This window comes from Corticium candelabrum, chromosome 8 (assembly GCF_963422355.1).
Source record: "Corticium candelabrum chromosome 8, ooCorCand1.1, whole genome shotgun sequence".
Classification (NCBI taxonomy): domain Eukaryota; kingdom Metazoa; phylum Porifera; class Homoscleromorpha; order Homosclerophorida; family Plakinidae; genus Corticium; species Corticium candelabrum.
Genome location: NC_085092.1, coordinates 8252545 through 8270044, shown reverse-complemented (window position 1 = coordinate 8270044; position 17500 = coordinate 8252545). Strand labels below are relative to the sequence as shown.

Genomic DNA, 17500 nt, shown 5'->3' with positions numbered 1-17500 from the left:
TGTTGTTTGTTTGCTTGTTTGTTTGTTGTTTGTTTGTTTGTCATGTTTTGTGTGTCAGTTAATTTGCTTGTTTGTTTGTGTTTCATGTGTCAATCCACTCGTTTGTTTGTTTGTTTGTCATGTTTTGTGTGTCAGTGTGTTTGTTTGTTTCTTTGTTTGCTGTTTCTTTGTTTCTTTGTTTGTTTATTTATTTGTTGTTTGTTGGTTTATTTATTTGTTGTTTGTTTGTTTGTTTGTTTGTTTGTCATATTTTGTGTGTGTTAGTCTGTTTTTTGTGTGTTTGTTTGTTTGTTTGTATGTTTGTTTGTCATGTTTCATGTGTCTACTTGTTTGTTTGTTTGTTTGTTTGTCTATCCGTCTGTGTCTGTTGTCGGTTTCTGTCAATCTGTTACTCTAACCGTTTTGTGGGCTCACTTTCGAAATACTCGGCATGTTCTAGAATGATGCCGATTTGTTTGGTCGGACGATAAAGGTGAACATTGCTCGACCAGCGAAGGTCAAGGAAGGTTCAAGTAAAGCCGGTGAGCAATGCAAACACAAGAGGGTGCGTGTGCTGTGTGGTGCAAATCGTTGCGCTTTTGTGTTGCAGTTTGGGCGGATGATGATTGGCTGAAAAAGCATGCAGGTATGGTATGCATGGTGGGCAAGAGAATGTACAGTATTGTCGAGATTTGTGTTTGTATGCGGTGGTGGGTTTCTCTTGCTGTGGACTGTTCTGCTGACTGACTATTTGTGTTTGTTTGTTGTGTATGTATGTTTGTCTGTCTGTCTGTCTGTCTGTCTGTCTGTCTGTCTGTCTGTCTGTTTGTCTGTTTATCTGTTTGTTTATTACTCTATCAGTCTGTTGTCTGTCTGTCTGTCTGTCTGTCTTTCTCTGTTTGTCTGTCCATCTGTCTGTCTGTCTGTCTTTCTCTGTTTGTCTGTCCGTCTGTCTGTCTGTCTGTCTGTCTGTCTGTTTTTCTCTGTCCGTCTGTCTGTCTGTGTGTTGATCTGTCTGTCTGTGTGTTGGTCTGTCTGTTGTCTGTCTGTATGTATGTATGTATGTCCGTTTGTCCATCTGTCTGTCTGTCTGTCTATCTATTTCACTTTATTATTTCTCAACTGGGTTACTCTACATTACATATGCACATCATTGTATCTATGTTAGCAACATTGGCATTTTAGGTGCTACACTAGAAGTCACCGAAGATGGAGTTAGTCAGGCAAATGGAGGCGATGGTCAAACAGAAGAAGACACAGCAGTAATGATGATAACTAATCTACAAAATGTGTGATTTGTATGTGTGATGTATTGTATTGTGTGAAGACTGGTGAGCCACCTGCAAAGAAATCGAAGTTTAATCCGAAGGTTTTCATGGAGATTTCGATTGGAAATCAACCGGCTGGGAAGATTGTGATACTGGTGAGGATAATCAACTAGCAGATAGACAGACGGACGGACGGACGGATGAACAGACAGATGGACAGATGGACACACAGACAGATGGACAGACGGACGGACAGACAGACAGACATGGACAAACGGACAGATGGACAAATGGACAGACAGACAGACAGACAGACAGACAGACATGGACAAACGGACAGATGGACAAATGGACAGACAGACAGACAGACAGACGGACGGACAAACGGACATACAGACAGAAGGATGGACAGATGGACATACAGACGGATGGATGGACATACAGACGGACGGATGGACATACAGACAACCGGATGGACAGACAGGCAGATGAACAGGCAGACAGACAGACAGACGGATAGATGAACAGACAGACAGACAGACAAACAGACGGATAGATGAACAGACAGACAGACAGATAAATGGACAGACAGACAGACGGATGGACAGACAGACAGACGGATGGACAGACAGACAGACAGGCAGATAGACAGACAGATGTATGGACAGACAGACGGACAGACAGACAAATGGACAGACAGGCAGACCGACAGACAGCAGCTGGATCAGTTGAGAGCTGCATGCACAGACAGATGGATGAGACAAGAGATGAGGTGGCAGACAAGGTAGGCAGGCAGAGAAAAGAGACTACAACCTGATAGACAGTTGCTGATCACGTGATCTCGCATTTAATTAGATCAACACAATACATTTTATTTAAAAAATAAATTAACACATAATATAAAAATAATTAATAATTATATTAATTTATACTACTAATAAAGATAAATAATAATTATATTATAATCGCTGTTTTTATTGTCTTTCATTTTTGTGTAGCTTAGACAAGATGTGGTACCAAGAACGGCAGGTTGGTGGTGATGATGTCATCTTCTGTTTTAAGAAGTTTGATTTGGATGTTGTGGGTAGAGAACTTCCGAGCACTTTGTTGTCATGAGAAAGGGTTTGGCTACAAAGGCAGTGTCTTCCACAGGATCATCCCTCAATTTGTATCACTAATGTATTTGTGTCTCTTGTTTGTGTACGTTTGTTTGTTTTGTTTGTATGTTAAATTTGTCTGTCTGTTTGTTTGTTTGTTTGTTGGTTTGTCTGTATGTCTGTTTGTCTGGCTGTCTGTTTGTTTGTTTGTCTGTTTGTCTGTCTGTTTGCCTGGCTGTTTGTCTGTATGGCTGTTTGTCTGTATGGCTGTTTGTCTGTCTGTCTGTTTGTTTGTCTGTCTGTCTGTCTGTCTGTCTGTCTGTCTGTTTGTCTGTATGTTTGTATGTAGGTTTGTCCAGTTGTGTTTGTTTGTTTGCTTGTTTGTATTTAATTTTATGTTGTTAATTTGTTTGTCTGTCCGTTTGTCTTTCTCTGTCCGTTTGTGTCTGTTCATCAGGCTGTCTGTTTAACCGTTTCTGTCTGTCTGTTTGTCTGTCTGTCTGTCTGTCTGTCTGTCTGTCAGTTTGTTTGTCTGTCTGTCAATTTGTCTGTCTGTCTGTCAATTTGTCTGTCTGTCTGTCTGTCTGTTTGTCTGTCTGTCTGTCTGTCTGTCTGTCAGTTTGTTTGTCTGTCTGTCAATTTGTCTGTCTGTCTGTCAATTTGTCTGTCTGTCTGTTTGTCTGTCTGTCTGTTTATCTGTCAGTTTGTCTTTCTGTCAGTTTGTCTGTCTGTCAGTTTGTCTCTCTGCATTGTCTGTCTGTCTGCCTGTCTGTTTGTCTGTTTTTTGTGTCTGTCTGTCTGTCTGTCTGTCTGTCTGTCTGTCTGTCTGTCTGTCTGTCTGTCTGTCTATTATCACTCCAAACATATCTACCTTTACTCAATCAACATCCAGATGTGTCAAGGTGGTGACTTCACCAACAACAACGGCACAGGAGGTTCAACAAGCAATTTCTTCGAATCATATCAATCACTAACGTGTACTGTTGTCAGGCAAGTCAGTCTATGGTGTGAAGTTTGATGATGAAAATTTTATATTGAAACATACGGGAGCTGGTCAGACTGGCTGAAGTAATTTTTGTGAAATTTTGTTGTGAGTCGGAGTGTGTTGTAGGTACAGTGTCGATGGCTAATTCGGGTCCAAACACTAACGGGTCACAATTTTTTCTTTGTACAGAGAAAACAGATTGGTGAGTGATACGTATGTGTTTGTATAACTTCTGACTTATTGATCCTTTCAGTCTGTTCCGTCTACGTTTCAAGTGAACCTTTATTCACGTGACTTTATTCACGTGACTTTTGTTCACGTGACTACTCACATGATTCATGCAATCACATGTTTGTTTGCTTGTTTATGTTGGTATTTCCTTGGTTACGGGTTTGTTTACGTGTTTGTTTACATGTTTGTTTACGTGTTTGTTTACGTGTCTATATTTCTTTGTTTACATGTTTGTTTACGTGTTTGTTTACATGTTTGTTTACGTGTTTGGTTACGTGTCTATATTTCTTTGTTTACATGTTTGTTTACGTGTTTGTTTACATGTTTGTTTACGTGTTTGTTTACATGTTTGTTTACGTGTTTGTTTACGTGTTTGGTTACGTGTCTATATTTCTTTGTTTACATGTTTGTTTACGTGTTTGTTTACATGTTTGTTTACGTGTTTGTTTACGTGTTTGGTTACGTGTCTATATTTCTTTGTTTACATGTTTGTTTATATGTATTGTTTACATGTTTGTTTATATGTATTGTTTACATGTTTGTTTATATGTGTTGTTTACATGTTTGTTTATATGTGTTGTTTACATGTTTGTTTACGTGTCTATATTTCTTTGTTTACATGTTTGCTTACGTGTTTGGTTACGTGTCTATATTTCTTTGTTTACATGTTTGTTTATATGTGTTGTTTACATGTTTGCTTACGTGTTTGTTTACGTGTTTGTGTACGTATTTGTTTACATGTTTGTTTACATGTGTTGTTTATGTGTTTGTTTATGTATTTGTTTACGTGTTTGTTTACATGTTTGTTTACGTGTTTGTGTACGTGTTGGTTAATTGTCTGTTTATGTGTTTGTTTACATGTTTGTTTATCTGTTTGTTTACGTGTTTGTGTACGTGTTTGTTTACATATTTGTTTACATGTTTGTTTACGTGTCTGTTTACGTGTTTGTTTACTTGTCTGTTTATGTGTCTGTTTACGTGTTTGTATTTGTTTACATTTTTGTTTGTATGTTTATTTACGTGTTTGTTTACAATTTTGTGTGTATGTTTTATCTGTTTGTTTACGTGTTTGTTTACGTGTTTGTTTATGTGTTTATTTATTTGTTTGTTTACTTACACTTGCATGACTATTTGAATTCTGTTTACTGCAGCAGCTGTTGATGATCTATGTGTCTAGGCTTGATGACAAACATGTTGTATTTGGTCAAGTAGTAGAAGGACTTGATGTCATGAGGAAAATGGAAGTATGTACTACTGTATACACCAATTCAATAAAACTATTTATGCAATACTTATTAATAGTTTACTCGTGTGTGTGTGTGTGTGTGTGTGTGTGTGTGTGTGTGTGTGTGTGTGTGCATGTGTGTGTGCATGTGTGTGTGGCACTGTGTGTGTGTGTGTGTGTGTGTGTGTGTGTGTGTGTGTGTGTGTGTGTGTGTGTGTGTCAATGTGTGTGTGTGTGTGTCACTGTGTGTGTGTGTGTGTCACTGTGTGTGTGTGCGTGTGTGTGTGTGTGACGCTATTTTATGTGGCAGATGGTTGGTACACAAGCTGGAAAGACGAGTCGAAGAGTAACCATTACAGACTGTGGTGAGGTGTAGGCAACTACGAAGCAATAATGTAGCAACTTGGTAATAAGTACGATTTGCTGTGTGACTAAACTCTAATACAGCAAACAAGCAATGTACCACTCATCTATACGTACAGCTACTGTACGATGGTATATAATTGTAATTCTTGAATAAAACAACATTTGACATTATAAATGGTATTTTTACTATCTTAGTCTACATCGTCATGAGCAGTGTTACGATTGGTATTTACAGGTCATAAAGTTTGTTTTTTCTTTGTGTACAAAATTTTCTATTTAAATACCTAACTTTTATGTTGTTGATAGTAAAAGTATTGTAATCACATATTACTGTTGCAAAATCCTGTATGCGCGCATTGCTTTGCGGTCTCAAACAACATACGGGGACTTTAAGAAACTCATGTGGGAATCTGTCAACTGTGAAGGGCCGTCGCTGTGCTTTCACGCCGGTTCTGTTGTTAGAGATTGTTTTTACATACACGGTGGGGTCACTAGTAGGTTGAGTTCGGAAGCTTCATTTCAATTATGGAAATTTGATTTTTCGTCACTGAATTGGTCTTCGATTACGTCATCAGGGGCACCTAATTGCAGTCATCATGTCGCCGTGACGCAACACGATCGGTACTTGATTCTGATTGGTGGATGGAACGGAAAGTCCCGTACGTCGGATGTTCATGTCTTCGATTGTGTAGACGAAACTTGGCATCATACAAGGACCATAGGGTTTCCTGAAGGCGCCGGTCTGAGTTCACATACTGCAACTTCACTTCGAGATGGAAATTTTATTGTTACTGGCCGAGAGGGCGGGCTGCGAACACAGAGAAGAGCTGGTTCAACATTTAAACTCTCTGGTGATGCATCCAGGAGAGGATGCAGTTTTCAATATTTGGATACTTCAATGGGAATAGCGTCTCGTTCTGGTCATACTGCATGCCCCATGACACAAGGCCGATTGGCTCTACTTGGTGGTCGATCCGATCATCTATTGGAATATTTAGTGAAAGTTCCTGTTACAATCGACGTTCATCCAAAAATTGTTGAGAAACTGTCTTGTCTATGCACAGGCCTGAGACCGTGTCCCAAACCACCAGGCGGTAGAAGGAATCATGTTAGTGTGTCTGTGGGTGAGATGGTTGTCATGCACGGTGGTGAGACGTTTGATGGAAAGGCGAAGGCTGCTGTTTTTGATGTTTGGGTTATGGATGTACGAGGAGGCGGTCTGAAGTGGCTGAAAGTGGGACAGGGTGTTGGCGATGTGGCTCGTGCTGGTCACGTGGTGTGTGTTGCTAGGGACAACATTTTCATTCATGGTGGATTCGACGAGAGCGGGAGGACTCGCAATGAAGTGATGAAACTTTCCTAACGAAAAACGAGATTTGAGTGTGTCTGTATGAGGTGTGTTTGAGGTATGTGCATAGAGCTACTTACATGCAACACAGCAGTCCTTAAATCTTCTCTACTACACCATTTTTAATTTAACTACAACAGGAATGCAGTTGCTTACTCTGTGTACTCCATTTTTGGCTATTAGCTTTACGCGGTCATCGTTTCATGCTGTTTTATTAGACGCAATATTTTTCCTTAGATATGCTGCAGTTAATTAAGTTAATGCCAGACTGACAAGTACGTATGTACACATCTATCTCGGCTCGTCTAAATATAGCTGCTACTGTAAGCATGCGCACTTGCGTTAATAGTTTGTTGCTATGGAGCGCATAATTGCATGGAGACGAAAGAAATGTTTTTGCTCTTTTCGGCGTTTCTACCATCAATCACGATTGGTTCTAACGTCAAATAATTAAACGAGAAGTCGATCGCGCTACCAGACAAGCCATCAGCGAACCGTAATTTCACTGACTGAATTGATTGTCTACACAACTACGAGATCCGCAACAAAAAACAGCAAATGAACACTTACGTTGTGCGCTACCTTCTGCTGCCTCTATTGCTATTGCAGTTGGGATCAAGTGGGCACATTCTTCTAGCTTGTGCTTCATACAAATTTCCCGCCAATTTTCTGTTTTGTTTTTTCTACTGTAAAGGTGCATATGGAGGAGTCGTTTCGGCTTGCGACTTTACGCAAGGACGTTGCAGTTGGACGGATGCCAATTCGCCTTTCCCATGGACCATACACACAGGACCGTCTCCAAGCAATTGCTCAGGCCCTACGGACGCAGACGCTTCGCGTACGTGCAATTGTGTTGGCTATTTTGTATGATTACAACAAATCATGACGCGAGTTTATACCAGGTATATACTCACGTCTGATTTTATCATTAAGGTGTGATGTGCATGGGTTAGCTTGTAACCTCCTAGAATCCCTTCTAACTTCTAGAGGTATCTAAGGGGTGGTGGTAAGGGTTATAACTCCATATTAGAACTCCTAATACAGTACACCTTATAACCCCTCGTAAAGGCTAGGTAATAAGGGCTTCGAATTCTTTAATTAACTAGGTTAACAATAGTTGTTATGGTTTTTGTTATTTATTCGTACGTCCTGTTCATGCAGTTGAGGAAGACAGAAACTTGTCTAGCTAGAGACGTGACGAGCTCGTCTATACGTGAGCGTGCGTGGGTGCAAGTGTTTGTTGTTTGGACTAGTAGGCACTGGACAAGCGTATCTAGAAATCGTGGGGCCAAGGGGCCCGGCTGTACGTATAGATAACTGCATGGATGTACATTGCAAAGAGTCTTTCATATAAAGTGCATGCTCCTAACAAGATCATGAGCTTTCTACTGTACAGTACATGCAAGCACGTAGTTTACTCATCCTTTCTAGTAGGCTGCTCCTTTGCTAAGACTTAACGTCTTTTATTTGTTTTAGTTTCCTACCTGTTGTTTGATCCTTCTTCAAGTCCAGACATGAACGTAATAGCTACAGTGCTGTATGAGCCACTCGTCGCTGCCGTCGCTCAAGAATGTCGACTTACACTAAGCTTGTATATGTCCGGAGATCATGTTGGCAACGTGACTGTTGAATTTAGAGACATCATCAAAGATTTATATACAGAAACTGTTGTGAATACGACGAGTGGAAATCAAGGAGCGAAATGGGTGCAATTGACATACAAGTTGTATCCTCGCTACGTCAGATTCCATCCACTCATCACAATAACGCACAGCGGAAATGGACCGTGCGGAGTAATCGCTATTGCAAGTGCAACACTTTATGATTGTCCAGAAGGTATACGCGCAAACGCGAGTGCAAGTGTGTGTGTGTGTGTGTGTGTGTGTGTGTGTGTGTGTGTGTGTGTGTGTGTGTGTGTGTGTGTGTGTGTGTGTGTGTGTGTAGGTGTCTGTGTCTGTCTGTCGGTTCTGTCTGTCTGTTCTCTTGTCAGTCTATTTGCTTGCCAGCTTGTTTGCCTACCTATTTGTTTGTTGGTCTGTTTAGGTAGCTGCCTTTAAAGCAAAGATATTTGGTTTCATAATACTAAATGCCAATGTAATTTTATCATACAAACTGACTTGCTGTATACAGTGAAATTCGTTTGTATTTCTACTTGCCTGTCTGTTTATGCAACCGTTTACTGTCCGATTTCTACTCTATGCTACTGTATGAATATCAAGTCATAGTGTGCATGTACTCTAACATGATTGTATTGTAGCTCCAGCCACCACTCCAACAGCAATCTTTCCAGGTTAGTTTAGAGTCTCAGTAGTACAGACACTGTAAATATGATTGTTTTGTTTTGTAGCGGGAATCTGCGACTTTGAAGTGGATAACTGCGATTGGTATGACTCAGACACAGTTGTCGCTGATTGGACGAGAAATTATGGCCCAACGGAAACTGCTGGCACGGGGCCGCCTACTGACTATACAAACGTTGTTCCAGGCAAGTGGCAAAGATATCACGTGTGTGTGTGTGTGTGTGTGTGTGTGTGTGTGTGTGTGTGTGTGTGTGTCAGTGTGTGTGTCACTGTGTGTGTGTGTGTGTGTGTGTGTGTGTGTGTGTGTGTGTGTGTCAATGTGTGTGTGTGTGTGTGTGTGTGTGTGTGTGTGTGTGTGTGTGTGTGTGTGTGTGTCAATGTGTGTGTGTGTGTGTGTGTGTGTGTGTGTGTGTGTGTGTGTGTGTCAATGTGTGTGTGTGTGTGTGTGTGTGTGTGTGTGTTGTGTGTGTTGTGTGTGTTGTGTGTGTGTGTGTGTGTGTGTGTGTGTGTGTGTGTGTGTGTGTGTGTGTCATTGTGTGTGTGTGTGTGTGTGTGTGTGTGTGTGTGTGTGTGTGTGTGTGTGTGTGTGGCGCGCACATAGTATATTTACTTTCTCTAATAAGATTTTTCGTAGGCTCGTATTACAGCTATGTTGAAGGTTCATATCATGGTCTATTATTTGTGATGCGTCCAACTAGTCTTTCTAGTCCTAAATTCACTAACTCGAGCTTCATGTGCTCATTCTCACTTGCTTACTACATCGATGGCCCACGTAAGCATCTCGGAAATGTGACAGTTACGGTCAACAATACGATAACTGGAGCTGGAACTGTGTTGCTCAAGACGATAAGAAATCAAGGAAATTATTGGAATCGAGCTTATCTGCCATTGGGGAGTCGCATTAATTTTCAAGTGCACGTCACGTATTTGCAGGAGTTTTTCCAAGGAGACGCTGCAATAGATGCGCTCACGTTTGCTGATTGTAATCCAGGTATCTAATAAGTACAGTACGTACAAGTATTTATGAAACACACATGCATGTACACATGTGCAGTATGAAGTTACAATTGTAGCTGGTTAGTCTTTTTTTAACTTAGAACGGTTGGTTAGTTTGCTGTTTTTGCTAGATGCTATTGTGGCGGATTGGGAGTGCGACTTTTCTACCGATTTATGCGAGCTGGAGACGGCGGTATCAGACTCTATTCAATTAACATGGACTCGCGTTCCAGCCAACGCATCAACATCTTTCAACTGCTCGTTGCCTCCGACAGACAACGCCGTCAATGCAAACGGTATATGTAATAGAAAAGTGCATGGGCATGCGAAATACATGCTACTGTCATAACAATTGCATATATCCTGACTACACGTTTTACACCAAATCATGGACACACTTGTACAGACATGGGCATAATTATGAAGCCACCACACCCCACACACCCATATCAGCTGAGGCATGGAAATCAACAGAACACTGAAGAATTGTGAATACACTTGCTGACCTGCTGATTCTACATCAAATCATGCTATTTGGGTATTTATATTGTTCTGATTGGACGTTTTGACTACCCGTAGCAACAAAAAAGATCAAGAGAATGACCAGACTAACCACCGCCGCCATGCATTACCATGTCCAACCCGCGTCCATGTTGTGATGTCACAAGAGCAGACTTACAATATTCAAGTAAACTGAAACGTATAGTCTTTATTTAATCTTTGAGTGTGTCTTCTGACATAAAAAAAGTCATTTTACTGAAGCTTTTTGAAAACGATTTTGATTATTAGCTTTCAAATTTACTGGTTGAACTGACAGCAAGAAGCAGTCGTGTATCTCAACAGGTCACACATGATCACCTCCAATCTCAGATATGAGGATGGCACAATCAGAGCCATTACCTTACCATTATAACTTGTTTGAATTTACGAAAAAGTGCAGCTGTCACTGTAGATGCATGTACTTGCAGTGTCTGAGAAAGTCCAATAATTTTTAATCAAAGTCACATGCTCAGGGTGGCTCCAGAATTATGCCAATGTCTGTAGGTATAAAATTCTCTAACTTCTTCTTTGGTACTGTTTCTCAATACTTTTACTGCATAAAGTTTGCGTTATGACTGTTGCAGGTCACTATTTGGCCGTTACCTCTCAAGGAGATGCTGCTACTTTGTCGGTCGCAAGTGCGGTGAGGGCGGGCTGCTCCAGGAACTGCTTTTTTAGTTTCTCCTACTTTGTGAACTCGAGTCAACGTGCAGTAGTTACTGCGATCAGTCAGACATCCGATAGAAATTACGCATTATGGAATGACCCATTAAATACGACCAGACAGTGGACAACAGTCTATGTTCGAGTCGGTCCAATTTACGAACGATTCACAATCAACATATCAATCGAGCTGATGGAAAATGATATTGGCTGCGGGTTCTTTGCAGTAGATGACGTGAAATTCTATAACTCAGCTGAAGGTGTAGCTTGATGTTTCGTTCTATTATTGGTGCAACCGATAAGTATTTTGTAAACCTTGTTGTTTGCATTTCGTTCATAGAATCACTTCTTCCACGAGACGAGGCTGCTGCTCCCGGTAAGCACATATTTGTTGTGCACAAAGCGCAGATTTGGACAATCCATGGATTGCCCAGTACCATCCATGCATTGCCTCTACAAACGATGCATGGATTGCCAATATAAACCAATAATACGTAACGCTAATCTCTAACCCTAACCTTAACCCTAACCGTAGCACTAGCCCTAACCCTAGCCCTAGCCCTAATTCTAACCCTAGCAATAGCTCTAACCCTAGTCCTAACCCTAGCACTAACCCTAGCACTAACCCTAGCACTAACCCTAGCACTAACCCTAACCTTAACCTTAGCCCTAACTCTATCTCTGGCCCTAGCTCAAACCCTAGCCCTCACTTTAACCCTAGCCCTAACCCTAGCCCTCACACTAACCTTAACCTTAGCCCTAACCCTGACCCTAACCTTAGCCTTAGCCCTAACCCTAACACTAGCCCTAACTCTAGCCCTAGCTCTAACCCTACCCTTCACTCTAACCCTAGTCCTAGCTCTAGATAACCCTAGCCCTCACCCTAACCTTAACACTAGCCTTAACCCTTGCCTTAACCCTAGCCCTAACCCTAACCCTAACCTTAGCTCTAACTCTAGCCCTCACTCTAACCCTAGCCATCACTCTAACCCTAGTCCTAGCCCTAGATAACCCTAGCCCTCACCCTAACCTTAACACTAGCCCTAACCCTAGCCTTAACCCTAGCCCTAACCCTAACCCTAACCTTAGCTCTAACTCTAGCCCTCACCCTAACTCTAGTCCTAGCCCTAGCTCTAATTCTAGCACTTGCCCTAAACCTAGCCCTAGCCCTAGCTGTAACCCTAGCACTAACCCGAACCCTAGCCCTAACCTTAATCTCTAACGCTAACCCTGGACTCTAACCCTAATCGTAAACATAACCCTAACTCTCAAATTACCCGGAAAACCTAGAAATTTACGGTTCGTCTATATAGGCTTGCGCATAGCATATTAATTAAATACAGACATAACAAGAAGACAGCCAGCGTGCAACTGCATGCATGGATCTGCATGTCTATCTATATATGATTATGCTTTTTGTGATTTTAAATTTGCATGTTTGTGGCATTACTGCTATACAGTAAGTGTGCATTTTGTGCACAGCTGGTGCCTGCGATTTCGAAGACAATAAGTTGTGCTTGTGGTACAACGTTCAAGATGACGACGATCACGATTGGGTTATTGGAAACGGTTTTGCACCTTCGACAAAGACCGGACCAATCAAAGACACAACGCTCGACTCCGAGAACGGTAGGTTCGACGGCTAACCTTATTATTTTATATGATATCAACTATACCAATCGCACCAATTAAACATTCAATTCTGTCAACCATTTATATCACATGTGATAGCACTTCTCTGACAAACAGTCATGTGAGCACACACACACACACACACACACACACACACACACACACACACACACACACACACACACACACACACACACACACACACACACACATGTACTTGAGGAGGGAGGATTTAACTGTTTTAACTTTATGTAGTGCATCTAATTGTAGTGCTATAGCTGCATTTGCTAACATATTTTTGTGCAGGTCGATATGTTTACAGTCAAGCTATCAATAGTTCACTGCAAAGTGTGTCTATTTTGCGCACTGCTCAGCACAACACGTCCGCGTTCAGTTGCTCTATGTCGTTTAACTATCATCTGCACGGCTCAGGAGTGGGAGAAATATCTGCGTACGTGGAAACAGGAACGACACGCTTGGCTTACTGGAATGAGACGAGAGATAAGACTATCTCTTGGCAAAAGAATCAAATCTACATTGGATTAGTTCCTAGAAACCTGTTTTATGTTGTCTTTATGGCAAATCATAATCCACCAACGGATGGTATCATCGCATTGGACGACATTACGTTTAGAGCATGTGACCCTGGTAGACGTTTTTTTCTTATTGCTGCAGGTTTATGGCGTATTAGACATGAGATATTATTGTTGCAGATGACAATCTGTGTGATTGGGAAGATGGTTGGTGTCCTTGGTGGCGAGTTGCTACAGATTCGGACGGTGCTACATGGGAGAGGCTGTTAGCATCTGATGTACGAGCTGATCTGGTAGACGCCACACTGTCGATGGCTACCGGTAAGGTGAATGTGATGCGTATAAATTTGTCTAGTAAAACCGTTAGAGGTTGCGACTATTAGTTTATAAACAGTTTAGTATTGATGCGTCAAAATTGTGATCTCCATGCGAGTTTGCAAAAAGATTATACATGTGTGTGTGTGTGTGTGTGTGTGTGTGTGTGTGTGTGTGTGTGTGTGTGTGTGTGTGTGTGTGTGTGTCTGTGTCTGTGTCTGTGTGTGTCTGTGTCTGTGTCTGTGTGTGTCTGTGTGTGCGTGCGTGTGCGTGTGGGCGCGTGTGCGTGTAACAGATGGAAAATTAGATGCCGAAACCCATTGGGTTAGGGCAGATCGATTTCAATTGTTTGAAAGGTGTTTACGTCAATGTGTCTAATGGAAATTAAATTTTGTTCTTCGCCAGGTTCAGTGACTAGTTTTAAAAGTACCGAAAACAACTCAGTCGCTATCATAGAAAGCGTCAAAATTTCTCCAACATCAACAAAGTGTCGTCTCACGTTGTCGTATTTCATGTCAACAAATGTCAACAACAGTTTGCAAATAACGGTGAGTCAGAAGACAACGGAAGATGGCCGGATCCGTTATCCAGTAATTTGGATTAAAAATGTAACAGAAATTTGGCAAAGCAGAGAGATTCCTATGAAGCAAGTTGGTCACGATTTTTCTGTTCGAATCAGCGTCAGTGCTCAGGGAGAGTTTACGGGAGTGATTGCTTTAGATGATTTAAGACTTGTCGACTGTAAACCTCTTCTCGACTGTTCTGCAAACAGCACCTTTGATTCAAGACAAACAGACAGAATTGTTGCGGAATGTTGGCCTTTGTACAATGAAACTCGACACGACTCGGTGTTGTCTACTACAATCCTTCTGCATACTCTCACCTCTTCACCTAGCCCATCAATTAGTCAATCGATCAGTATATCACGCAGTCAATCACCGAGTTTATCTCCCAGTCAATCACCAAGTCAATCACCCAGTCAATCACCGACTCTATCTCCCAGTCAATCACCAAGTATAGCCCCCAGTCAATCACCAAGTCAATCACTCAGTCAATCACCGAGTCTATCTCCCAGTCAATCACCAAGTATAGCCCCCAGTCAATCATCAAGTCAATCACCCAGTCAATCACCGAGTCTATCTCCCAGTCAGTCACCAAGTGTAGCCACCAGTCAATCACCAAGTCTATCCCCCAGTCAATCACCGAGTCAATCCCCCAGTCAATCACCAAGTTTATCCTCCAGTCAATCACCAAGTCAATCGCCCAGTCAATCACCAAGTTTATCCTCCAGTCAATCACCAAGTCAATCGCCCAGTCAATCACCAAGTTTATTCCCCAGTCGATCACCAAGTCAAACCTTCCGTCAATCACTAAGTCAATCGCCCAGTCGTGATTTTCTTTCTACATCGACTCTTGCCGCTTTGTCTAATTCACTGAATGTGACACGTAGTCATGTTGACAATCTTACATTCACTCAGTCACTCTATTCTACACTCAACTTTGAGTCCAGCACTTTTTTGATCACGTCACATCGGACCTCTACTGCTAGCAGTTTTAGGCCGCAAATGACGAGCATCATGGAAGGTCATGTTTATACCTTCTATTCAGTAACAACATCCTATTCAACAGTAACAGCAACAAAAACAGTAATGCCATCACCATCCGTAGTAACATCCGGGCCAACCAGCAATGTTTGCAACTGTGGTGCAATGTTGAAGAAAAGAGGTGAGTTAGCCTGATATATTAGTGTCGGCCATATGTAATATCATCTCTGCAATTTCGAGCTTTCTACTTATTTCTATATAGATGCTATCATTAATGCAAACAATGGACTGTCCGGAGTAGTTTTTGTTTTACTGGTTGTGGCGATTTTTCTACTTTATTTTGACGGGTAAAATGTTTCATTTCGTTTCCTTATTCGTCTTATCGGTATAGTCGTTAAATGTTTGTGTTCTCTATGCCATTGAAGGAAGCCGCTGCCTTGGCAGGAATCTAAAAAGGAAAAGATAAATGATGGTGGTGATGATAGAAAGAAAGGTGACATCTCGTCGAAAGCGTCCGAGAGTGATCTCTATTATGATCGTTTGGAAATGGGCCGATGTTATCCAATCGAAGCTAGCGACACGAAAGCACCCAGACTGTCTGAAAAAATTGCATCTCGTCTTGCTGCAGATGTGAAGACCAAGAACGAAACGAGACGCGGCAGCCTGCCATATCACTCCGACACAATCGATGTAACAAGTATATTTATATCAACATACCAATAATCCTTTTGACATAGTCTAACCAGTGGCGTCGCTCAGTAGGAAAGACCTGCTTGGGTGGTGGACCATGGCACATATAATACACCATTTTACTAGATGAATGTGCATGGCCTTTGGTGACAATGTATATGTGTGTGTGTGTGCGTGTGTGTATATATATATATATATATATATATATATATATATATATATATATATATATATATATATATATACACACACATACACACACACACACACACACACACACACACACACACACACACACACACACACACACACACACACACACACACACACACACACACACACACCCTTATCTAGAGGCATGCGTGCAGGGGCTGACCTTTTTTGAGGTCCGCGACGCCACTGCATGGTCTATCTGTAACTGAACGTTATATGTTAGGCCGCTATGTGTCGCATTGGGAGGTTCCAGTTGAAGAAGCGTCGCACTCGTTGAACGTTTCTGATTACGAACTATATTACGAGCGTCTGGAGATGGGAAGGTGGTATCCATTCGACTCTCAACGATATGAACAAGCTACAACAACCGTGACCCGTAAATCTGTATCTCATTCCGTGTCTAGAGTTTTACAACCGGTTACAGGTCTTCTTCCTGATTTGGAGACACTATTGATGGCTCTGGAAACGGACAAACAAAGTTCTGGGAAAGAAGAGAAACGTCAACTCTATAAAGGTAAGCCCCGTAAAAGTAAACCCCGTGAAGGTAAACCCTGTGAATGTAAACCCCGTGAAGGTAAACCCCGTGAAGGTAAACCCCGTGTAGGCGAACCCCGTGAAGATGAACTCCCTAAAGATCAACCCCGTCAAGGTCGACACCGTGAAGGTCGACACCGTGAAGGGGCAAAAATGGGCACAAAAATGTCGGGAGCTCTTGAGCGTGAACAATATTTATCAGAGAGACAACCTCTAGTGATGGGACTGCCTCCGTTAGATGTCTCTTCTCTGCAAGTGTCAGACGAATCTTACACTTCGGCCGTTGCCATGCGTGCGAGAAAAGCAGCGAGACGTAAACGAATCAACCGCAAAGCAGCTGGCCGGTCATCCCGTCCGACTGATGTCAAGGCAGACAAGAATCTCCATGATGAACAAAAACAACGTCCATCTGCCGTCGCTCACCAAAAAGTTAATGAGCGGTTGATATCAACGAGTCATTTAGCTGCAGAAGATGAAATGGAAGTGTCAAGCAAAGAATGAATGTAGAGATTATAGGAAGATATACAGCAAAGTTACAACTTATCAGTTGAAGGCCGCCTGCAGTGACATCTTTACCAAGCAGCGTACGGTAGAAACACCACAATAACTCGTATTGCTGTAAACGTTGCTGATGTAGATAATGTACTAAATATGTACTGAAACGATGACAAACTAGGAAGGCATGCGGTTGTGTCCTGCTGCAACGCGGACACAGCAGAAGCGGAAGTAACTGGTGTGTGTGTGTGTGTGTGTGTGTGTGTGTGTGTGTGTGTGTGTGTGTGTGTGTGTGTGTGTGTGTGACAAACGTGGCACTCAATCATTGCATTAACCAACAATTCGATATATTTAATAATTATTCATTAACAGTACCTGCAACTGCAACAACTTCGATTTTACCATACAGCGAAACAAGGCAATAACAGTTGTGCCTGGAAAATCAAAGTGTCACTGCAGTTTACGTGTGTGAATAACTGAAATAGCATCCTTCTCCATAAGGGCAACTTCTTGACTTTGCCCAGTAACGACACTTTGGTCCCAATG

General features: G+C 41.8%; 4 protein-coding genes across 4 annotated transcripts in view; 3 read left to right on the top strand and 1 right to left on the bottom strand.

Annotated features, from left to right (window-relative positions):
* The window catches only part of LOC134183059 (peptidyl-prolyl cis-trans isomerase E-like), a 7868-nt gene extending 2460 nt beyond the window's left edge, over nucleotides 1-5408 (top strand). Inside the window, exons 4-14 of the mRNA XM_062650504.1 lie at nucleotides 440-521; nucleotides 590-625; nucleotides 1165-1241; nucleotides 1307-1402; nucleotides 2246-2276; nucleotides 2336-2415; nucleotides 3237-3279; nucleotides 3335-3397; nucleotides 3456-3531; nucleotides 4738-4804; nucleotides 5096-5408. Coding sequence (XP_062506488.1) covers nucleotides 440-521; nucleotides 590-625; nucleotides 1165-1241; nucleotides 1307-1402; nucleotides 2246-2276; nucleotides 2336-2415; nucleotides 3237-3279; nucleotides 3335-3397; nucleotides 3456-3531; nucleotides 4738-4804; nucleotides 5096-5161 — 717 coding nt within the window. The 3' untranslated portion in view covers nucleotides 5162-5408. The remainder of the gene's footprint in view (nucleotides 1-439; nucleotides 522-589; nucleotides 626-1164; nucleotides 1242-1306; nucleotides 1403-2245; nucleotides 2277-2335; nucleotides 2416-3236; nucleotides 3280-3334; nucleotides 3398-3455; nucleotides 3532-4737; nucleotides 4805-5095) is intronic.
* Nucleotides 5409-5551: 143 nt separating this feature from the next.
* Nucleotides 5552-6812, top strand: LOC134183488 (kelch domain-containing protein 9-like). The gene has a single exon (XM_062651037.1). The coding sequence runs from the start codon at nucleotides 5552-5554 to the stop codon at nucleotides 6512-6514; it is 963 nt and encodes a 320-aa protein (XP_062507021.1). The 3' UTR covers nucleotides 6515-6812.
* A 449-nt stretch (nucleotides 6813-7261) lies between these two features.
* LOC134183030 (MAM and LDL-receptor class A domain-containing protein 1-like) lies at nucleotides 7262-17135 on the top strand. The gene is made up of 16 exons (XM_062650474.1): nucleotides 7262-7337; nucleotides 7976-8335; nucleotides 8757-8789; nucleotides 8847-8984; nucleotides 9434-9790; nucleotides 9927-10091; nucleotides 10920-11258; nucleotides 11339-11374; nucleotides 12481-12627; nucleotides 12937-13278; nucleotides 13344-13484; nucleotides 13884-15203; nucleotides 15285-15369; nucleotides 15448-15719; nucleotides 16149-16439; nucleotides 16500-17135. Exons 2-16 carry the CDS (start codon nucleotides 8014-8016, stop codon nucleotides 16958-16960), a joined length of 4449 nt encoding a protein of 1482 aa, XP_062506458.1. The 5' UTR covers nucleotides 7262-7337; nucleotides 7976-8013; the 3' UTR covers nucleotides 16961-17135.
* Nucleotides 17136-17285: 150 nt separating this feature from the next.
* The window catches only part of LOC134183042 (uncharacterized), a 4663-nt gene continuing 4448 nt past the window's right edge, over nucleotides 17286-17500 (bottom strand). Inside the window, exon 5 of the mRNA XM_062650489.1 lies at nucleotides 17286-17500. This exon is cut by the window's right edge and continues 273 nt beyond it. Coding sequence (XP_062506473.1) covers nucleotides 17415-17500 — 86 coding nt within the window. The 3' untranslated portion in view covers nucleotides 17286-17414.

Coding starts and splice junctions, on each gene's coding strand:
- LOC134183030 (XM_062650474.1), top strand. CDS start 8,014: ATGAACGTAATAGCTACAGTGCTGTATGAGCCACTCGTCGCTGCCGTC. Junction 11,375..12,480: donor AGACGAGGCTGCTGCTCCCG/GTAAGCACATAT, acceptor TTTTGTGCACAG/CTGGTGCCTGCGATTTCGAA. Junction 13,485..13,883: donor CACACTGTCGATGGCTACCG/GTAAGGTGAATG, acceptor GTTCTTCGCCAG/GTTCAGTGACTAGTTTTAAA.
- LOC134183488 (XM_062651037.1), top strand. CDS start 5,552: ATGTGGGAATCTGTCAACTGTGAAGGGCCGTCGCTGTGCTTTCACGCC.